The following is a 17768-nucleotide window of genomic DNA, read 5'->3' as shown; positions in this document are numbered from 1 at the left end:
TAAAGGCTAATCTGATTTGGAGATCCTTTTTTTCACATATTTGTGAAATTCGGAGATGTAAATTGGAAAATATTCGAACAATGTAATTGGTATTTGTTTTAGATCCAAATGCTCAGACGTCTCTACGAGTCTCACGATTCCCATGGCCATGGAGGTCACGGAGGTCACGGAGGTCAAGGAGGTCATGGCTTTTCAAACATCCACCACTCCCCGATGAAAAATATACCTATTGAAGTGTTCCTCATGGACAACTACCGACCCACTCAACCCCATTTCGATCGTGTCATTAACAGTAACATCCTGCGCTATGCAGATCCCCAATATATACAACAGTCACGCTTGCAACTCGACAGCGCCCCCAGGCAAAATGACTTTATATCACAAAGATTGTCACAGATAAATGTTGACGCTTTGTTCAACAAGACTCTTCAACGATGGCTTCAAAGCAAGGGTTTGTCGCCAAATGCCCTGACCCCAGAACAACTGGGCCTGCAGGCAAAAGGACATTCTCACGGAGTTCCACAGTTTCAGCAACAAGGCGAGTGTCATTGCCATAGATGTTTCAGACAGAGCACGCTCTTGATATAGCTGATTTAATGTGTCAAACCGTATTGGCTTCCTGGAAACAGGGCAGGAGGATGGTAGCCAAGAATACACCAGAAGATACCGCAGTAGATATTTAATGCTGATGCACTCTGAAAGACCAGATATACTATCTTTCAGTATATCAGATCATTATCGTGTTATTGCAAGACCATTGCTGCTGGTTGTTATGTTATATGGATGTGTATGCAAAGCTTTAGTATTTCCGTGGTGCAGATGTTGACAGTACACTTTTCACGAATGTACCATATCATATTTTCAGCGATCCATATATCTAATATTCCCCACTATTTAGCCTTTTACTCCAAGTGGAAACCATTTTGTGCACAAATTTCATGTGAGTGGTGTTATGAGATAATTCTCTGTTCATGTGATTGTCACTTTGTTTTCGGTAGTAAATTAGCAATTAGTTTTAACACCATTCTTGCAAAGTACACGTACCACGCTTTATGGTGGAGTATTTCCATCCAGCTTATATTTGCAATGGTGTTGAATGTTATACAGGACCGGTCAACTTAGGCCCCCCTGGTCAGGTCCAGGGTAACGGTGGAGGTACAGGATCTGGGCATAACACTCAACATACCAGCCAGCACGGTAGTCCCCATGGTGTCAACCACGGCCAGGTGGGCGGAACCGCACCAGTAGGAACTGCATCAGGAGGAACTGCACCAGGAGGAACTTCACCAGGAGGAACTGCACCAGGAGGTACAGGTGCAGCACGACCACCAGATCATCTTGACCTTCAAGTCATACAGACACAGAGGATTGGACCAAACGGAGAACAGGTTGGTGATACTATAATCTCTGATGTATTTTACAAAAGCTGAAACCCGCCACGATATCCGTTTAGATTTGCTTCTGTCAAGAGATGACATTGGGTGTCGACTAAAGAGCGGGAAGCAGTTTCATCCCTTGGATGTGCTAGAAGCCTTTGATCGTGGTTCGAATCCCGGCTGGTTCCGATTATACGCCTAAGTTTCTCAGCACCATATCGATGCTTGTGCTTCTATATATCAAGTAGACGAATTCACCTTCACTTTCACCTCTCTGGTACTCTTATATACGGTTGACATGTCGTGATATACCCGATACCTGATCGAAGCAGCGATAAACCACTCACTCACTCACTCACTCTGCCATAACAAACGTTTCAGCTAAGTACAGCTGCGCACGTATGTGTGTGTGTATGTATGTGTGTGAATATATATGCTACAATGCATCCTGAATATAGAAAGTCTAACACAAGATACTGATGTTTGTTACTGACTCCACAATTTGAGGCTGAAAATGTTTCTCAACGGCTATTTCGGGTGGGTAGTTTAGTACGCTAAGCTCATTATCCTTGCTGTAACATCTACAGTGTGGATCGTATGGACGCATGTATGGATAGCCTGTCAAGGTACTTCCACATGGTGTGGATTGCAAGTTCACGTATCAGTAAATGAACGAGATTGATCTTGGACGTATTTTACAACAGTCCAGCAATATCACAACGGTGGACACCAGAATTTGCTTTACCCAATGTATCCATGTGGGAATCGAACCTGGGTCCTTGGCGTTGCTAGCGAACGCGGTAACCGCTGAACTACCCCTCCATATCAGGCGAAAACATTCAGAACATTCATGGTTTGACCTTAATTAAGAAATTATGCTTTATATAGACGATGCACAAACGAAAAAACTGAACCACGTAATTGGTGCTATGTTTAGTAACACCATTCCTTCTTGTGTTTCTTCAGCTGACAGAGATACAAGTACAGTTGGATCCTAATGGTCCACATGGCGCAATGACCCAAGCAGAGCTTCAGCAGCTAGTAGGTACTCCTGCGGTGATGGACCAGATTCGTCAAATCGTCAGCAGCCAAACAGGTGGCACTGGTCAGATACACGAAATAATAGTATCTATGCCACCCACAGGCAACCAGGGTACAGCACCATCACAATACCAAGATCCACGGGTCTTTGGAGGAGCCGGAGCACCAGCACAGGGATCCACGGTACCGTTTGATAGAAATGTCGCTTTGAAACATGCTATTGAACGTAGCCTAGATGTACACGTGCACCCGTACAACCTAACACTTAACGTAAGAATATTGCCTGTTGATGTATCTGTTACTAATCCTATATCTGTTACTCTTCCCCTGACGCATGCCTCACGTGTAACACCAACTACTGTGTTTGTTAGTGACCACACCACCTTGTCTGTTCCTCCTACTGAGCACCCATCTGGACTCTCAGCACTGCCACTGGATTCTCGGAGCACTGCACACGCACTTGCACAAGCAAACGAATTTATACTGAAATCTCATCCTTTGGACTCCACTACAGGTGCCAACCGTGATTGGGCGAATCCGTTGAAAGGAAGAGACTGGAAAAGTCCAGGAAAATCATCCGAGGTTTTAAATCCTCTCCTCATACTCCAGGATACTGAAAAACGTTTGCGCGATGTAGGTGACGGCAATAAAGCGATCAAAGAACCAACGAAGTATGGACATTTCCTTATGCACGCCGAAATAAAGGACATGATCCCTGTTGTAAATATTAAGACTGCGAAGGACAATAATTTATATTATCAGGGTAGTAAAAATAGTGCTTCAGAAGCTGAGCAAATATCCAAAAGGAATCTCTTGAATGTTAATGAAATGAAGAAAGCAGAACATCGCTCAAAGCGTGCCGCACTAGCAGGGCCAGGTAAGGTGAAATCAGAACGCTCTTTTGATAATCTTATCTCACAAAACATTCCCATAAAGAGCCTCTTTACACGAAGGCAACTACGTTTAAATAATGCTAGAAGAACACCTATGGTAAGCAGGGATCCCATAGTGAGACGGTTTCCGTCAACATCCGCTAATACGGACCCCTTAATAGCACGGCCAATGGGACAAGTGTTCTCTTCCGCCACAAGCGTTAACACTAAATCATCAGACAGTTTAAGGAAAGAGCAGTCAACAAAGGTTTCACGTACAATAACGACGACTCCTTCAGTTACCCAGAGAACAAAGCAATCACCCATGACTGTTATGCCCCCACGTGCACACACACCAGCAATAACTACAATCTCATCATTATCTACATCTGCATCAGGCCCTTCAAACACATCTCCCATGGAATCAGAAAGAGTTCTAGACCAGAATGTACAAACAGATGTCCAAAAGCATTCTATGATAAGTGGAAATCCACAAATCATTCTCAAAGATCCCATAATAACTAACGGGGCAGGAGATAATTCATTCATAAAGGAATTATCTGTTCATCGCCCTGTTCCAATGTCGGTAGGCAGAAATTATGTAACACCTAATCATGAGGGTCACAGTATTTCAGAAAACCAGATTTTAGACAATGCAGTATCCCTTTTGTCAAACCGTCTTCCCCACGAAAAGAGGGGTTTGCTAAAGACATGGACTGAAACCCATAATAGATATGATATCAGTATGAAGCCTGTGCTAGACAAAGGGGGCCAAGTTAGGACCCCCGAAGTTAGAATTCGCAGCCAAATTCCTCCTCTCACTAACGCACCCATACCTGAGAAGGTTACTCAGGATGCTATAGCAAAAGCACCTGGCTTACATCAAACATCACATATCAGATCTTTCCAGGCTGGTTCAAGGTCAAAAGATTTCCAAACTACACAGTGGAATAATGTTCTTCCAAATGGTCCACTGTCTGTAACTGACACACCAAACATTAGATCTACTGCAACTAGTGTCACTCCACGACAAGCTGTAAAGCCGATATTGGAACAGCAAGGATCTGCTTATGCCCTCTTTGTGACACCCAGACAGGCTGGACTAAAACGCCAGTCCGCACTTCTACCTGAGGCCCATTTACTTCAGGATGCAGTCACTACTGCTGCTGCTGCTGCTACTACTACTACTACTACTACTACTACTACTACCACAAATACTACCACCACCACTGCTGCTGCTGCTACTACAACTAATGCTGTTGTTGTCGCATCGTCTGCTACTTCCTCAAAGCAAACCATTGTGGAACCTACCAAAATACCACATGAGGCATATCCTAAAGCTTATTCTGCTACCAGGCAAACAGTGTTAAAACAAACGGTACTTGCCAAGCGAGAGTTTACTGATGCTCCAACGTTAAGCGAAAGGACTGTATCGAAACAAAGCATTCATACAAACCAAGGATCTCTTGAAGCCCACTCAACCTCTCCTGGAATAAATGTAACTAAACACAATGCATTTACAAGCCACGGATCTCCTGATTTTCTGTTAACAGCTGCTGAGAAATCAGTGACAAAGCAGACTCTACTAGGAAACCAAGTATCGCTTGATGCTCCACGTACCTCTAATGGAACAACGGTAACAAAGCAGACTCTATCTGGAAACCAAAGATCACTTGATGTTCCACCGACCTCTACAGGAAAAACCGTAACAAAGCAGACTCTATCTGGAAACCAAGGATCACTTGAAGTTCCACCAACCTCTACAGGAAAAACCGTAACAAAGCAGACTCTATCTGGAATCCAAGGACCACGTGAAGTTCCATCGACTTCTACAGGAAAAAACGTAACAAAGCAGACTCTATCTGGAAACAAAGGATCACTTGAAGTTCCACCAACCTCTACAGGAAAAACGGTAACAAAGCAGACTCTATCTGGAAACCAAGGATCACTTGATGTTCCACCAACCTCTACAGGAAAAACCGTAACAAAGCAGACTCTATCTGGAAACAAAGGATCACTTGATGTTCCACCAACCTCTACAGGAAAAACCGTAACAAAGCAGACTCTATCTGGAAACCAAAGATCACTTGATGTTCCACCGACCTCTACAGGAAAAACCGTAACAAAGCAGACTCTATCTGGAAACCAAGGATCACTTGAAGTTCCACCAACCTCTACAGGAAAAACCGTAACAAAGCAGACTCTATCTGGAAACCAAGGACCACGTGAAGTTCCATCGACTTCTACAGGAAAAAACGTAACAAAGCAGACTCTATCTGGAAACCAAGGATCACTTGATGTTCCACCAACCTCTACAGGAAAAACGGTAACAAAGCAGACTCTATCTGGAAACCAAGGATCACTTGAAGTTCCACCAGCCTCTACAGGAAAAACCGTAACAAAGCAGACTCTATCTGGAAACCAAGGACCACGTGAAGTTCCATCGACTTCTACAGGAAAAAACGTACCAAAGCAGACTCTATCTGGAAACCAAGGATCACTTGAAGTTCCACCAACCTCTACAGGAAAAACCGTAGCAAATCAGACTCTATCTGGAAACCAAGGATCACTTGATGTTCCACCAACCTCTACAGGAAAAACGGTAACAAAGCAGACTCTATCTGGAAACCAAGGATCACTTGAAGTTCCACCAACCTCTACAGGAAAAACCGTAACAAAGCAGACTCTATCTGGAAACCAAGGATCACTTGATGTTCCACCAACCTCTACAGGAAAAACCGTAACAAAGCAGACTCTATCTGGAAACCAAGGACCACTTGAAGTTCCATCGACCTCTACAGGAAAAACCGTAACAAAGCAGACTCTATCTGGAAACCAAGGACCACTTGAAGTTCCACCAACCTCTACAGGAAAAACGGTAACAAAGCAGACTCTATCTGGAAACCAAGGATCACTTGATGTTCCACCAACCTCTACAGGAAAAACGGTAACAAAGCAGACTCTATCTGGAAACAAAGGACCACTTGAAGTTCCATCGACTTCCAAAGGAAAAACGGTAACAAAGCAGACTCTATCTGGAAACCAAGGATCACTTGAAGTTCCACCGACCTCTATAGGAAACAATGTAACGAAAATGACTCTGCCCAGAAACCAAGGATCAATTCAGGTTCTCCCAACTTTTATTACTGGAAACACATCATCTAACCATACGGCATCCACAAGCCAAAATGTATCTGTTCAAGGATTGCAGCAAATCCACAGTACCTCTACAAGGCAAACACCAACTGGTATTGTACAAACACTTAACACAGGAACGCTAAGGGGTCCTCTACATGGTTTGGCTGCACAAGCACTAGATTTTAAACAAACAAGCATTCCCTCTTCTACCTTTACCCCTGTGCAGCAGTTAACAGCAGGTGCCCTGCCGGCGGTTGCATCACGAGGAAATACCAACGATAACGCTTTGTCACTCGATTCCAATCAAACTCTTAATTCATATTCAGTTTTACCACAGTTGACATCTATAATCTCCCTTCTTAGAAGAATGCTGACAACTGATGCGAATTCCACTGTTGTTACACCTTCTGGAAAACTATCTATTAAATATCCTACAACACCTAGTTCAAACCAGTCTGCTTCCTCAAACAGCGTGTCCATTGCTGTGTCCTCTTCTGATCAAACACTTACACCTGTCAGCATGACATCATATGTAAACACGACACCATCTACACAAACGCATTCCAATCCCATCAATTCTTCCACTCCAGTTCAACATATAAAAGTGCCTTCAGGAAGTACTTCCTCAAATCAGACTTCCAGAAGCTCTGCTGTTGCTACTAAACAAATGTCTACAAATGAAATCATTTTAGAAATCCCAACTCTCAGCAATTCGTCAAGTGTCACCTCCCCTACAATACAAATACCCACAAGTTCTACAGGAAAGCAGTCACAAGTGCAACCATTACTTCAACGTATTGCTGATAACCCAGCTATCACTAACATGCAGACTTTTGTTGAAAGTTCATCGATTTCTTCTCCTGCGATGATCACTAAGAGGCAAGCACCCCTTGATAAGCTGATAACAAGTAGGCATATTAGCCCAGCTACAACAGAAGTCCTTGTTGATAACAAACCTCAAAGCAGTAAAACATCTACCCAATCATTTGCTGTTAATCAACAGCCACTTGACGTCCAATCAAAGTCCTCTGGGACGTCACTGCAAAAGAATATCCACCTTGACCCATTACTACAGCCAACCACATCACTTCCAGTAAAAAAGGTACTCCCACAGACAGTTCAGGCCAATCATTTAATTGATTTGGGGTCCCAAGCGTCTTCAGAGGCTGTCAATAAAGAAACTACATCGTCATCCATAAAGAAACTGGCCCATGCCACAAACACACCAGCAAGGACTGAAATAGTAGAGTTAGGTTCCGCTTCAGCTTCCTCTTCATCAGTTATTTCAGGCAACATTGCACAGCCCATAATAGTGTCTGACCATGCAGCTACTGGACAGATGCCAGGGTCCGATTTACAACTGACAAATAGTGTCCCTGCAAATATTCTTGACATGAATAGTGGTAATTCGCAATCAGGAAGTCCACAATCGGTACCAGTTACAAGTCCAGGAGATGTCCTTGTAATTCAAGATGCAACTATTAATAATAATGCTCAAGCAGCGGGTGTGGTTGTAAATTCTCGTGAAGCCCCCAGTGTACAACTGGGATCTTCTCAAACATCCGGTAATAATAACTTCAATTCAGTTCCAAACCCAGGGCAGTCTGGAAGTGTCCTTCTCGTTCAAGATGCAACAATCAACAGTAATATACAAACAGCCGGTGAAGTTGTTAATTCTCGTGAGGTCACGGTTCCTCAACCAGGTCCTATTCTCAACCGTGTTCATTTGGGGAGTGCCCAATCCGTATCGACGCAAACATCTGGCCCTAATGGGTTAAATTCCCAAAATGCTTTTGGAAGAGGTCATGTTCCTGACAATACAGGACAATCGATACAAGTGCTTGATGGCCCCACATCTAGCATCGCCACAGGCATTCAGGTCCCAAGTGAAATTGGTATCGGTCCTCCTCTGTCACCTGTGACAATTGGATCATCAGCTTCTAAAACTGTGGGTCAAGATGGAATACCTGTTGGTGATGCACAAATCCTAGATATGCCTGGTCCAGTCGATCAGGCACAAATAGATCCGCTTGTTGAGCCTTTTGTTGTTAGTGGCCAACCTGCATCAGCTGTAAGAGATATGACCATTGACACGACAGTCTCTGTTCAAAACCAAGAAGCCATTAAATTTGCGCCCTTCAACGAACAAGGGCTTTTTGATTTCTCTTCAAGGGCTGGAAAACGATGGTCTCTCCACGGCAAACTGAAACCATCATCAAACCCTGTTAAGAATACCGGGTATTCCGAAGCATACAGTTATGAAAGTGGAAGTTTCCCAATGTCTTTTCATGGAGAAAGCCCTAATGCAGCTCTGGAGATTCTAGACTCAAGCCCCCGTACCTATCAGTCAGACTTCAATATGCAACTTCCTGCAACAGATAACTTTAAAGACTCGGCACAAATGCAACCAAGTCCGGGGAAAACGCAAATACAAACATTCGGAGATCTCAGACTGCCCAGTCAGTCACCGACCACATTTCTGATGCCAGAGGATAAACAATTTGGACACCAAGGCATGTTATATGGGCAAGAGTCTGCCGTTCCATTCCATGGTTCAGACCTTCAAGGTGAAGGACCATCAAGGATTCCTTTCCCATCAGAAGAGGGTTTGAGTGGTCTGTCCTATGGAGAGGGAATGCAACAACTCAGTGAAATGCTCAGCGCTCCCATTCCACAAAAACGTACGGGCATGTTTCATCAACGCAACACCAATGCCATAGACAAGCACTTCAGGGTGCCAACGACAAATCAAAGAATATCACAAAGGAAATCCAGAATGAATTTGCCACTGAGAAATAGCATTGGGATTGCATTAGATACACCTAGGAAATCTCCCCATCCTGCTGATGCTGAATTTAGACAGCAACCACAAAAACACAGTCAAATGCAACAACGAACCTCATTTAGATTAAATACACATAGAAAATCTGTTCAACCTATTGATGCTTCGTTCAGGTCGCAACCGCAAAAACAAGGTCAAATGGAACAACGAGCCTCAATGAGATTGAATACACCCAGAACATCTGTTCAGCCTCTTCATTCTTCGCTCATACTGCAACCCCGAGAACAAAGCCAAATGCAGCAAAGAGAGTCATATAAGTTAAATAAACCTACAAAGTCTGTTCAGCATATTGATGCTGTGTTTAGACAGAAACAAAGCCTGTTGCAGCATAGACCATCAATGAGGGCACCTAGTACCATCAAATCACATGGACAGAAGCCAAATCAACAAAGGTCATTGAATAACGTGTTCAGTTCAAGACGTACAAATTACATTCCACGGACTAAATCCGTGGTTTTAAACTCACCTAGACCAGGAAAACCAACATGGAACGTGAAACGACCAAAACCCGCATCTCGTAACGGGCAAAGTCTCACAGCAGCTCGTCTAAGACAGAATCGCCAGGTACTCACCAAAGGCAGTTATCCTTTCCGTGCTCGCCTGAACAGACGCGCCAAACTCGTTCAAAATACCTATAGAACAACACGCTTACCCTCAAGATCTCCACTTCCGGGTTCAAGAGTTCAAAACCTGCCAAAGGTGTTGAAACGAAGGTCACGGTTTCAAAACAAAACAAATCCTGTGCACATCAACCTAATTATCAATCAGCAGAACCGTATCATGAGCAATCTAGTGGCAAACAGCCATGAGTCCAAAAACAAGAAAGGCAAGCTCAAATCTCAATCCCACAGTTTTCAGATAGCAAACAAGAACACCCAAGTATGGGATTCGCGAAAACCACATACAACACTGGTGCAAAGGCGGTCTTTTAGTCCTATTCAACAAAGAAGACAAAGTCTGGCAAACACTCATCGTGGTCCCAGTCAACTCCGTCGTGCATCAAATGGACATATTCGACGAACAGAGTCTAACATAAAACAAAGACAAGTGCAGAGGCAGTGGTAAAAGCCATACTTCTGTGTCCTTTGCACAAGTTTCCTACTGAACACGCTTTACCACCGTTTACAGATTTCTACAAATATGTAGCCTTGTATAAGATATTGTGATGACTATAAGTAATTCCGTACCGCCAATCCTGTATGCTGTTTTAGAAAATCTTTAAATCGAAATGATGGGGATAGAGTAAATGTTATCAGAACACAGTGAGTAACAGGACTTTTGGCTATGATGATACGTAAGTGGTGATAGAACATCAGTAGTAGTAGAGGGAGCCAGTTTTAACCTTTTAGTCGGGAGTTTGCGTGTATGGTGTTTTGAACTATTTTGTGTTTTCTTTTGTTTCGATTTCAATTTTCCACACACTCCACAAAACAAACGGGTTTCCCTGACAACCATTCTTTCAATGACAGATTAACCCTAAGATGCTTCCTACATACTTTACTCAACGTCTAACACAGTCTACATCAAAGAAGACCTATCTGTAGAGAATGCAAATGTACACAGAAACGAAAGGCAAAAGGAAGTCATTTTAGTAGTTACATGCATTACGATAAAGATCTGTCAGTCCGAAGTGACAAATTGGTGAAATGAAGCTAAATGTGTTCTACAGTTGAGAAACACAAACAAGATAAACAAACAAACAATTCTGGCGAAATGATTTGTGATCATCTGTATTTGGGAGTAGCTTTTACTTTTGCCTATAGGGTAGTCAGAGTTCGGTTGCCTGGCAACAGAGAGAGTTGACACTAGGATAGCTTAGTGGAGAAAGATTTCGCCTGTCATCGCGGGTTTAGTTCCCCAAATGAGAACAAAATATTAAGCAGTATCAAGTATATATGTTATGTGGTCACATTATTATAAAAGCGGTGTAAAGATTACTAAATATGAAACACCAATGCATACCTTCCCTCGTCCGCATCTTTCGAACTTTATTCAACATAATGCCAATTGGTGCATGTCATAACTTTCTTTTGCCTGTAAGGAAACCTACAAGGGTAAATCATTATAGACAAAGGATTATTCAATGATATGCAATATTTCATATTTAATTTTACCTTACTTGCAGCCGTTGCACCGTTGACTGAGTAACGTTTGCCTAGTGACAGTGCAAGTTAGGTTCCAACATATGCTCTGTCCGTGACCGCTTTCTGAGAACATCTGTACTGAACCATATAATGTTACATTTCATGTCCACGCCTTTATACACATGTGTTTGTTGTGGCTGTATCAGTGTCAGGTGTTGTTGCTCTGCTGCCATAATGCTTTGGAGGTTGTATGTCAAACTCTGTTTCATAATCTATGCTCAATGACCATGGAATTGGCTCTAAAGCGAACCTCCTCTCTTTACATCGACTGATGTGTCTGAATCGAAACTAGAGAACACACTGCTGGACAGAAAATACTCTACTGAGTTGATTCTGGTGGAACAACAAACCCAAACACGAAATAGCACAATCGATAGCGATTCATTTGGTACAGGAAACATAGTCGTTTCTTGGGGCTAAAGTTGTCAATGTTGTGAATGCCGATGTACAAAACAACCTTACCGCTTAGACTATCGTAAGTCTATGCTAAGGCATGGGACTCAGGATTACCTTAGCGCAAAGGTTGTTTTGTACAATTGCACCCAGGCCCCAAAAGTTTTGATAACATTTGTACTTTTATGCGTCAGATTCATTTTAAAGCACACCATATTTTGTCCCATTTAATTTCTTTTGTTGCATACAGACATTGATCATTCGAATATTGAGGAGAGTGCCTCTTTCAATTGTTTTGTGATAATTCTCAAAGATACGTGTTAGAGACACTAAGGTTACCTATGATAGTGTTATATATTACTTACACGCACGCCAATGCATTAATGTTGTAAATTTGTAGCTCGGGTGACAATGTATTCAGGTTGTAACATCGGCTGTAATAAACCACCATGTGATCATGTTACATGTTTGTTGGCTTTGTGTGCGAGCTGCGTCTATACTATGTTTTGTTTAGTAAAATGTTTTAGGACAGACTATGTTCACGACTACATGAACGGTGTGCACATCACGTCATAATACCGACCAGCACTTAGTAGAGTCATGTGATTGTTCGACGATAGGATTATATCGCCATGTGATTGTTCGACGATAGGAATATAGCGTCATGTGATTGCTGGACGGTTGTACTACCTCTTCATGTGATTGTTCGGCGATAGGGTTATATCGTCATGTGATTGTTCGGTGATTGTATTACATTGTCATGTTATTGTTCGATGTTTGTATTATATAGTCATGTGATTGTTGGACGATTGTATTACCTCTTAATGTGATTGTTGGACGATAGGGTTTTATCGCCATGTGATTGTTCGACCAACGTATTACATCGTGATGTGATTGTTCGACGATAGGAATACATCTTCATGTGATTGTTGGACGATTGCATTACCTCCTCTTGTGATTGTTCGACGATAGGCTTATATCGTCATGTGATTGTTCGACGATAGTGATACATCGTCATGTGAGGGTTCCATGTCATTTTCGTCCTCCATGTGATTTATCGACGATGACGGTACATTGTACCCGTATGTCACACCATCGTCTTGTAATTCTTCCAAGATGTGACGCTATAGGCACATGTATATTAGATCATGTCATGTTGTCTCTGTCTTTTTGTTGTCTCATAAGTGATCAGCGCTATAACATTGCCTTGCGTGGACACAAACTTTTAGTAATTTTTGTATTGCAATAATAGAGCGACATGACATCCGACACCAACACTGAAACACCAATTTCGTTTTATCAACAACATTTCAGATATATAATCCCAGAGTAACTAGCGACCATACAGTTGTTTATATCCCTATGTGTAATTTTTCATGACAATGTCTCACAACACAACCCTTGATATTCACCATGAACAGTGAAGCCATATTAGCATCTAAAACTTATTTAATAATGTATTAGAGTCTATTCCAGTTATACAACTATTTTGCAATGCATGTTTGCACATTTACAGTTTGGTTTGTCGTTTACGTCAGCATAGATATACACAATTTGACATACATGAGGTAAATAAAATGTTGCAATGCACAGTCAATGAGGTAAAGTTACATAGGTCAACTTTTCAATGTAACATGTAATGGTGGCCAGAATATTGAGCAAATATCTCATTTTCAGAAGAAACTAAATAACTTTTATTTTGTAATGTCGTTGTAGTGCTTTGTTTTGCTTACTATATATCCGAAATTCGGAATGTTATATTCTAAAGTTACACAAATGCCTTATCGTACCACCTGGCATTTGCAAACACCAGATATTGGAAAATATACGCGAGCATCACCCGATACAGCAGGGTTATTTTGGCAACGTCGAACATAATGTCATGAAAGGACATTCAAGTCTATGGCCCTCACTCAAATGTTGTCCTTACTAGCGAGGTCAGATTAGAAGACAATGTACATGCACAAAATACAATCACAATTTACGATGAATTACAAAAACTCACCTACATGACGTCACAGTGTGTCGTCTGCATATGAAAGGGGATAACTCTAAAGATGATTGATGTCGGTATTTTCTGTTGTGTTTTTGTAGAATGTTGGCATATGGCCAAATGGAACTATGATGCGATGTAAACAAATCCCGCCTTTGCTCTTGAACACTTTTTTCTGTCTCTGACGGATCACAGGTGGCCAAGTCGACTGTCTTATGTATGCAGATCAGAAAACCATGATGTGGAAAACCCATTACGTCGGGTTATCCTCCCTCAGTAAACAGACATGCTGTGATCAAATTAGGTGAACCATTAACCGTAGGGGCCGTTCATAATTTATGGCAAGATGGGTGATGATGACGCCTTTTTATGGATAAGCATGTTGAGTGTGAAGAATCCCCTCCTAAAATGTATGTACAAAGTAAGTGACACTCTGGCACATACCTGTACAAAATTAATGACCCACCAAGAGGAAAATGGGGGTAATCCACCCCACCCCAAACCCCCTAAATCACCCTCATCCGCCCCTGGCCAAAACTTTTGAACGGCCCCTATAACTTGTGTCGTTTTCACAACAACGTGTACTGTGGACCAACAACGTTATTTACATACATCACGTGTATTGGTGGATCAATACCCTTATTTACATACATCACGTGTATTGGTGGATCAATACCCTTATTTACATATATCACATGTACTGGTGGACCAATACCCTTATTTACATACATCACGTGTATTGGTGGATCAATACCTTTATTTACATACATCACGTGTATTGGTGGATCAATACCCTTATTTACATACATCACGTGTATTGGTGGATCAATACCCTTATTTACATACATGACGTGTATCGGTGGATCAATACCCTTATTTATATACATCACGTGTATTGGTGGATCAATACCCTTATTTACATACATCACGTGTATTGGTGGATCAATACCCTTATTTACATACATCACGTGTATTGGTGGATCAATACCCTTATTTACATACATCACGTGTACTGGTGTTACAACAACCCTATATACACCACGTGCACTGGTGGACCAACAACCTTAATCACATACATTACGTGTACTGGGGAACCAACAACCCTTTACATACATCACATGTTCAAAGAGACGAGCTATTACCGTACATACATCTATCACGTGTAATGGAACATCACGATCGACTATTGCATTGACTAATATACTAATGTATACATGCTGACTATCACCCTGCCATATTGATATATACAGGATGACTATCACCCAAACTAATATATTGATATTTCTAGGTCGACTATCGCCCCGACAGGTATTTTCACATGTTCAAGTTGACTATCAAAGGGACTAACATATTGATACATACAGATCGACTATCAAACTAACAAACGACTTGGATACTGCATGTACACGGGTCGTCCTGTGTCATGTTTACATGTTTTCTGTCGGCCCGACCCCCTGTGCTTACCTGTCTTGTCTCTGTGATTAAACGCATAACTCAGCAATATACCAGGTCTTTGACAGCAGAAAAGTAACCAAGTCTGGATCAGAAAATCCAGTGACCGGCGTGACAAGCATCAACCGACTCGGTATGGATACGATGACATGGACCAGGCAAGTCAACAAAGCTCGACCACCAGATTACGTTTGGTTTGTTGACTGTCATCTCAACACCCAGTTATCCGTGCTTATCTATATTTCTGACACAATATTTCAGATGAATGGGCCTCCTCAAGGGCTCCAGACCTCACATGGTAACAACGAGGTGCAAGTACTAGGTAGGTCATCTTTTGTTTTCATGTTACCGTGTTACATGCAACATTCAATTTGCATAACCACATTAGAACCATGTGGTTCTATTTGTCCTAAAATCAGAAGATTTCAAATCATGATACGTTTTAGTGTACGCTCAAAGCCTCATGCATGCATTGGGAGACTTTGATATGGCACCATCTAGGTCAGTACCGAATGTGCGTTCAGATCCAGGCAACGGACCGATGTGTGTGTTTCAAGATTGCAGACGTCTGGAATCACCATCACTTATCCTTATTAACACAACTGTGTCGACAAGTCTGCATGAAAGGGCAGTGTTCTCAGAAGACCTTTCAGGCTATGCATTATACTGACTCAGACATCATCACCTTGTTTTACCCAAAATATACTGAGCACAAGGAACGGTAACAACAACTAGCAAAGTTTAACCTCGTTTTGGTATGGCACGGACAGGGATCAAATACGAACCTCCGGTAGACACTTTGTCTGCTAGATTGAACACGATATGGTAATTGAGCAGTGACGAAACAATGACACGTGCTGATAACAGCTTAGCTCATTTACAGAATTGTGACGTCATTTGATTGTGACGCCACGGTCACAATGAGATCACAACGTCCAATATAGTATGTGCTGCTATTTCGTTTTGCGTGATGTTACCAAACTATTACATGATTGTAGGTATTAATCAAACTTTGTTACTTTCTAACAAAGAAACTAAAACCGTTGAAGTGGAAACATAAGGTAAGTGTATGGTAGGGCTTCTAGATGCTATTTAAGTCAGCCCATAGGGCTGCATTCACGACTGCAAGTAAACACGACTTAGCATCTCTGTTTGTGCCTGGTCATCTTAACGTCGAACAGGCAGTGGTCATTAAGCTTGCTGTAGGGCGACACTGAACATATTATCCACTGGTTCCCGTAGATGGATGAAAACTGAATATGTGCATTTCGTTCGTGACGTGAAAAAACTCTCCAAAATCTTAAATCCACAGCTACCACCAGAGGGTTTCTTATCATAGACATTATCATGCACAATATGCATCCGTGTTTCATTACATTTCCAATTCAGCAAGCCACGCCTGCTCTCCTAGAACGGAACGTAACGTTATTCAGATTAAAATCACATCCGTTTGACCACTGCCTGTGTAAGCGCACAGAAGGATGCCTCGAACGACAGGGAAATCAGTTTAGTGACTCAGCTTGGAAACTAATCTTGGGACACCTGCAGTTTACGGGTCCCTGCCTTCGGCAGTCACCCGGAAGTAGAATGTATTCTATAGTAACGTGTACGCGCCTTCGGCGCGAGCTTACTGCCCATGGCAGTAAGCGACGCGCGCAGCGCGTCATATATAAAAGAAAAGCACGCGAGAGCGGGCTGATCTCCGTTAGGAGGCATTTTAGACGAATTTAGAGGTCATTTTCGTGTTTACTGGCAAAAGTTTAGGGGTAAAGTGCAGTTTACCCCTAATCTTAATTTGAATCAGCTCCCCTGTACAAACAAACGATAAATCCACATAAATGGGAGATGGGTCACCCTTTTCAAAAATGAAACATACTTTTTGAAAAACCTTGGAAGATGACAAAAGCGTTCTGAAACATTTCTTAAGTGTGTGTCAATATATTGTTGAAATTATCAAATTTGTTGTCACAGAATCCATAGTGTTTGGGGATCATCTATTGTTTATCTTGCGTACCTACATCAAGAGATCTCACTTACATTGTTGTTTGTATGGGGATGCCTGTGACTCCTAACAGATAGATAGATAGATAGATAGATAGATAGATAGATAGATAGATAGATAGATAGATAGATAGATAGATAGATAGATTTATCGTTCAACGGTGGAATACAAAGACTGTTCCTAATGAAAACAAATCAAAATCTAAAATGTTGACACATGTGTATCTATAAGTTTATGACATGTTTTGATCACTAAGTGCACATTGGACTTACTGACGTTTAAGAGTGAAATGAATATATCAGTAATATCTTTGCATTATCATCCATTTTTTTATATTTCATTTCATCAGAGTTCCACCCAAGTGTACCTCAGTTTCTCATAGGTATGTATACGTGTATACAGTCATCTTGCCAGTCAGCTCGTCCTCCCCGGGGAGTGTCTTTGTGTAACCAAGTTTGGGGTAGTCGTAATCAATACAGACGTACGTTTGATCACAGACACTTACATCTTTTAAA

At 41.9% G+C, this 17768-nt stretch overlaps 2 protein-coding genes across 2 annotated transcripts in view; both read left to right on the top strand.

The window, feature by feature from the left end:
• The window catches only part of LOC137256765 (uncharacterized), a 34134-nt gene that overhangs the window by 14275 nt on the left and 2091 nt on the right, over positions 1-17768 (top strand). The window contains exons 8-12 of the mRNA XM_067794566.1: positions 103-538; positions 1108-1388; positions 2343-2600; positions 15513-15573; positions 17603-17635. Of these exons, the coding sequence (XP_067650667.1) occupies positions 103-538; positions 1108-1388; positions 2343-2600; positions 15513-15573; positions 17603-17635 (1069 nt within the window). The remainder of the gene's footprint in view (positions 1-102; positions 539-1107; positions 1389-2342; positions 2601-15512; positions 15574-17602; positions 17636-17768) is intronic.
• LOC137258729 (mucin-2-like) lies at positions 3246-14518 on the top strand. Its single transcript, XM_067796425.1, has 2 exons — positions 3246-3294; positions 4843-14518. The coding sequence occupies exons 1-2, from the start codon at positions 3246-3248 to the stop codon at positions 10332-10334; spliced, it is 5541 nt and encodes a 1846-aa protein (XP_067652526.1). The 3' UTR covers positions 10335-14518.

Source organism: Haliotis asinina, chromosome 1 (genome assembly GCF_037392515.1).
Source record: "Haliotis asinina isolate JCU_RB_2024 chromosome 1, JCU_Hal_asi_v2, whole genome shotgun sequence".
Taxonomy (NCBI): Eukaryota; Metazoa; Mollusca; class Gastropoda; order Lepetellida; family Haliotidae; genus Haliotis; species Haliotis asinina.
The sequence above is the reverse complement of the archived record's forward strand: the minus strand, read 5'-3'. Positions and strand labels throughout refer to the sequence as shown.

Excerpts from the sequence above, each read along its gene's own strand:
- LOC137258729 (XM_067796425.1), top strand. The coding sequence starts at position 3,246 with ATGAAGAAAGCAGAACATCGCTCAAAGCGTGCCGCACTAGCAGGGCCA. Across the intron at positions 3,295-4,842 it reads TGCCGCACTAGCAGGGCCAG|CTGCTGAGAAATCAGTGACA; the intron begins GTAAGGTGAAAT and ends TTCTGTTAACAG.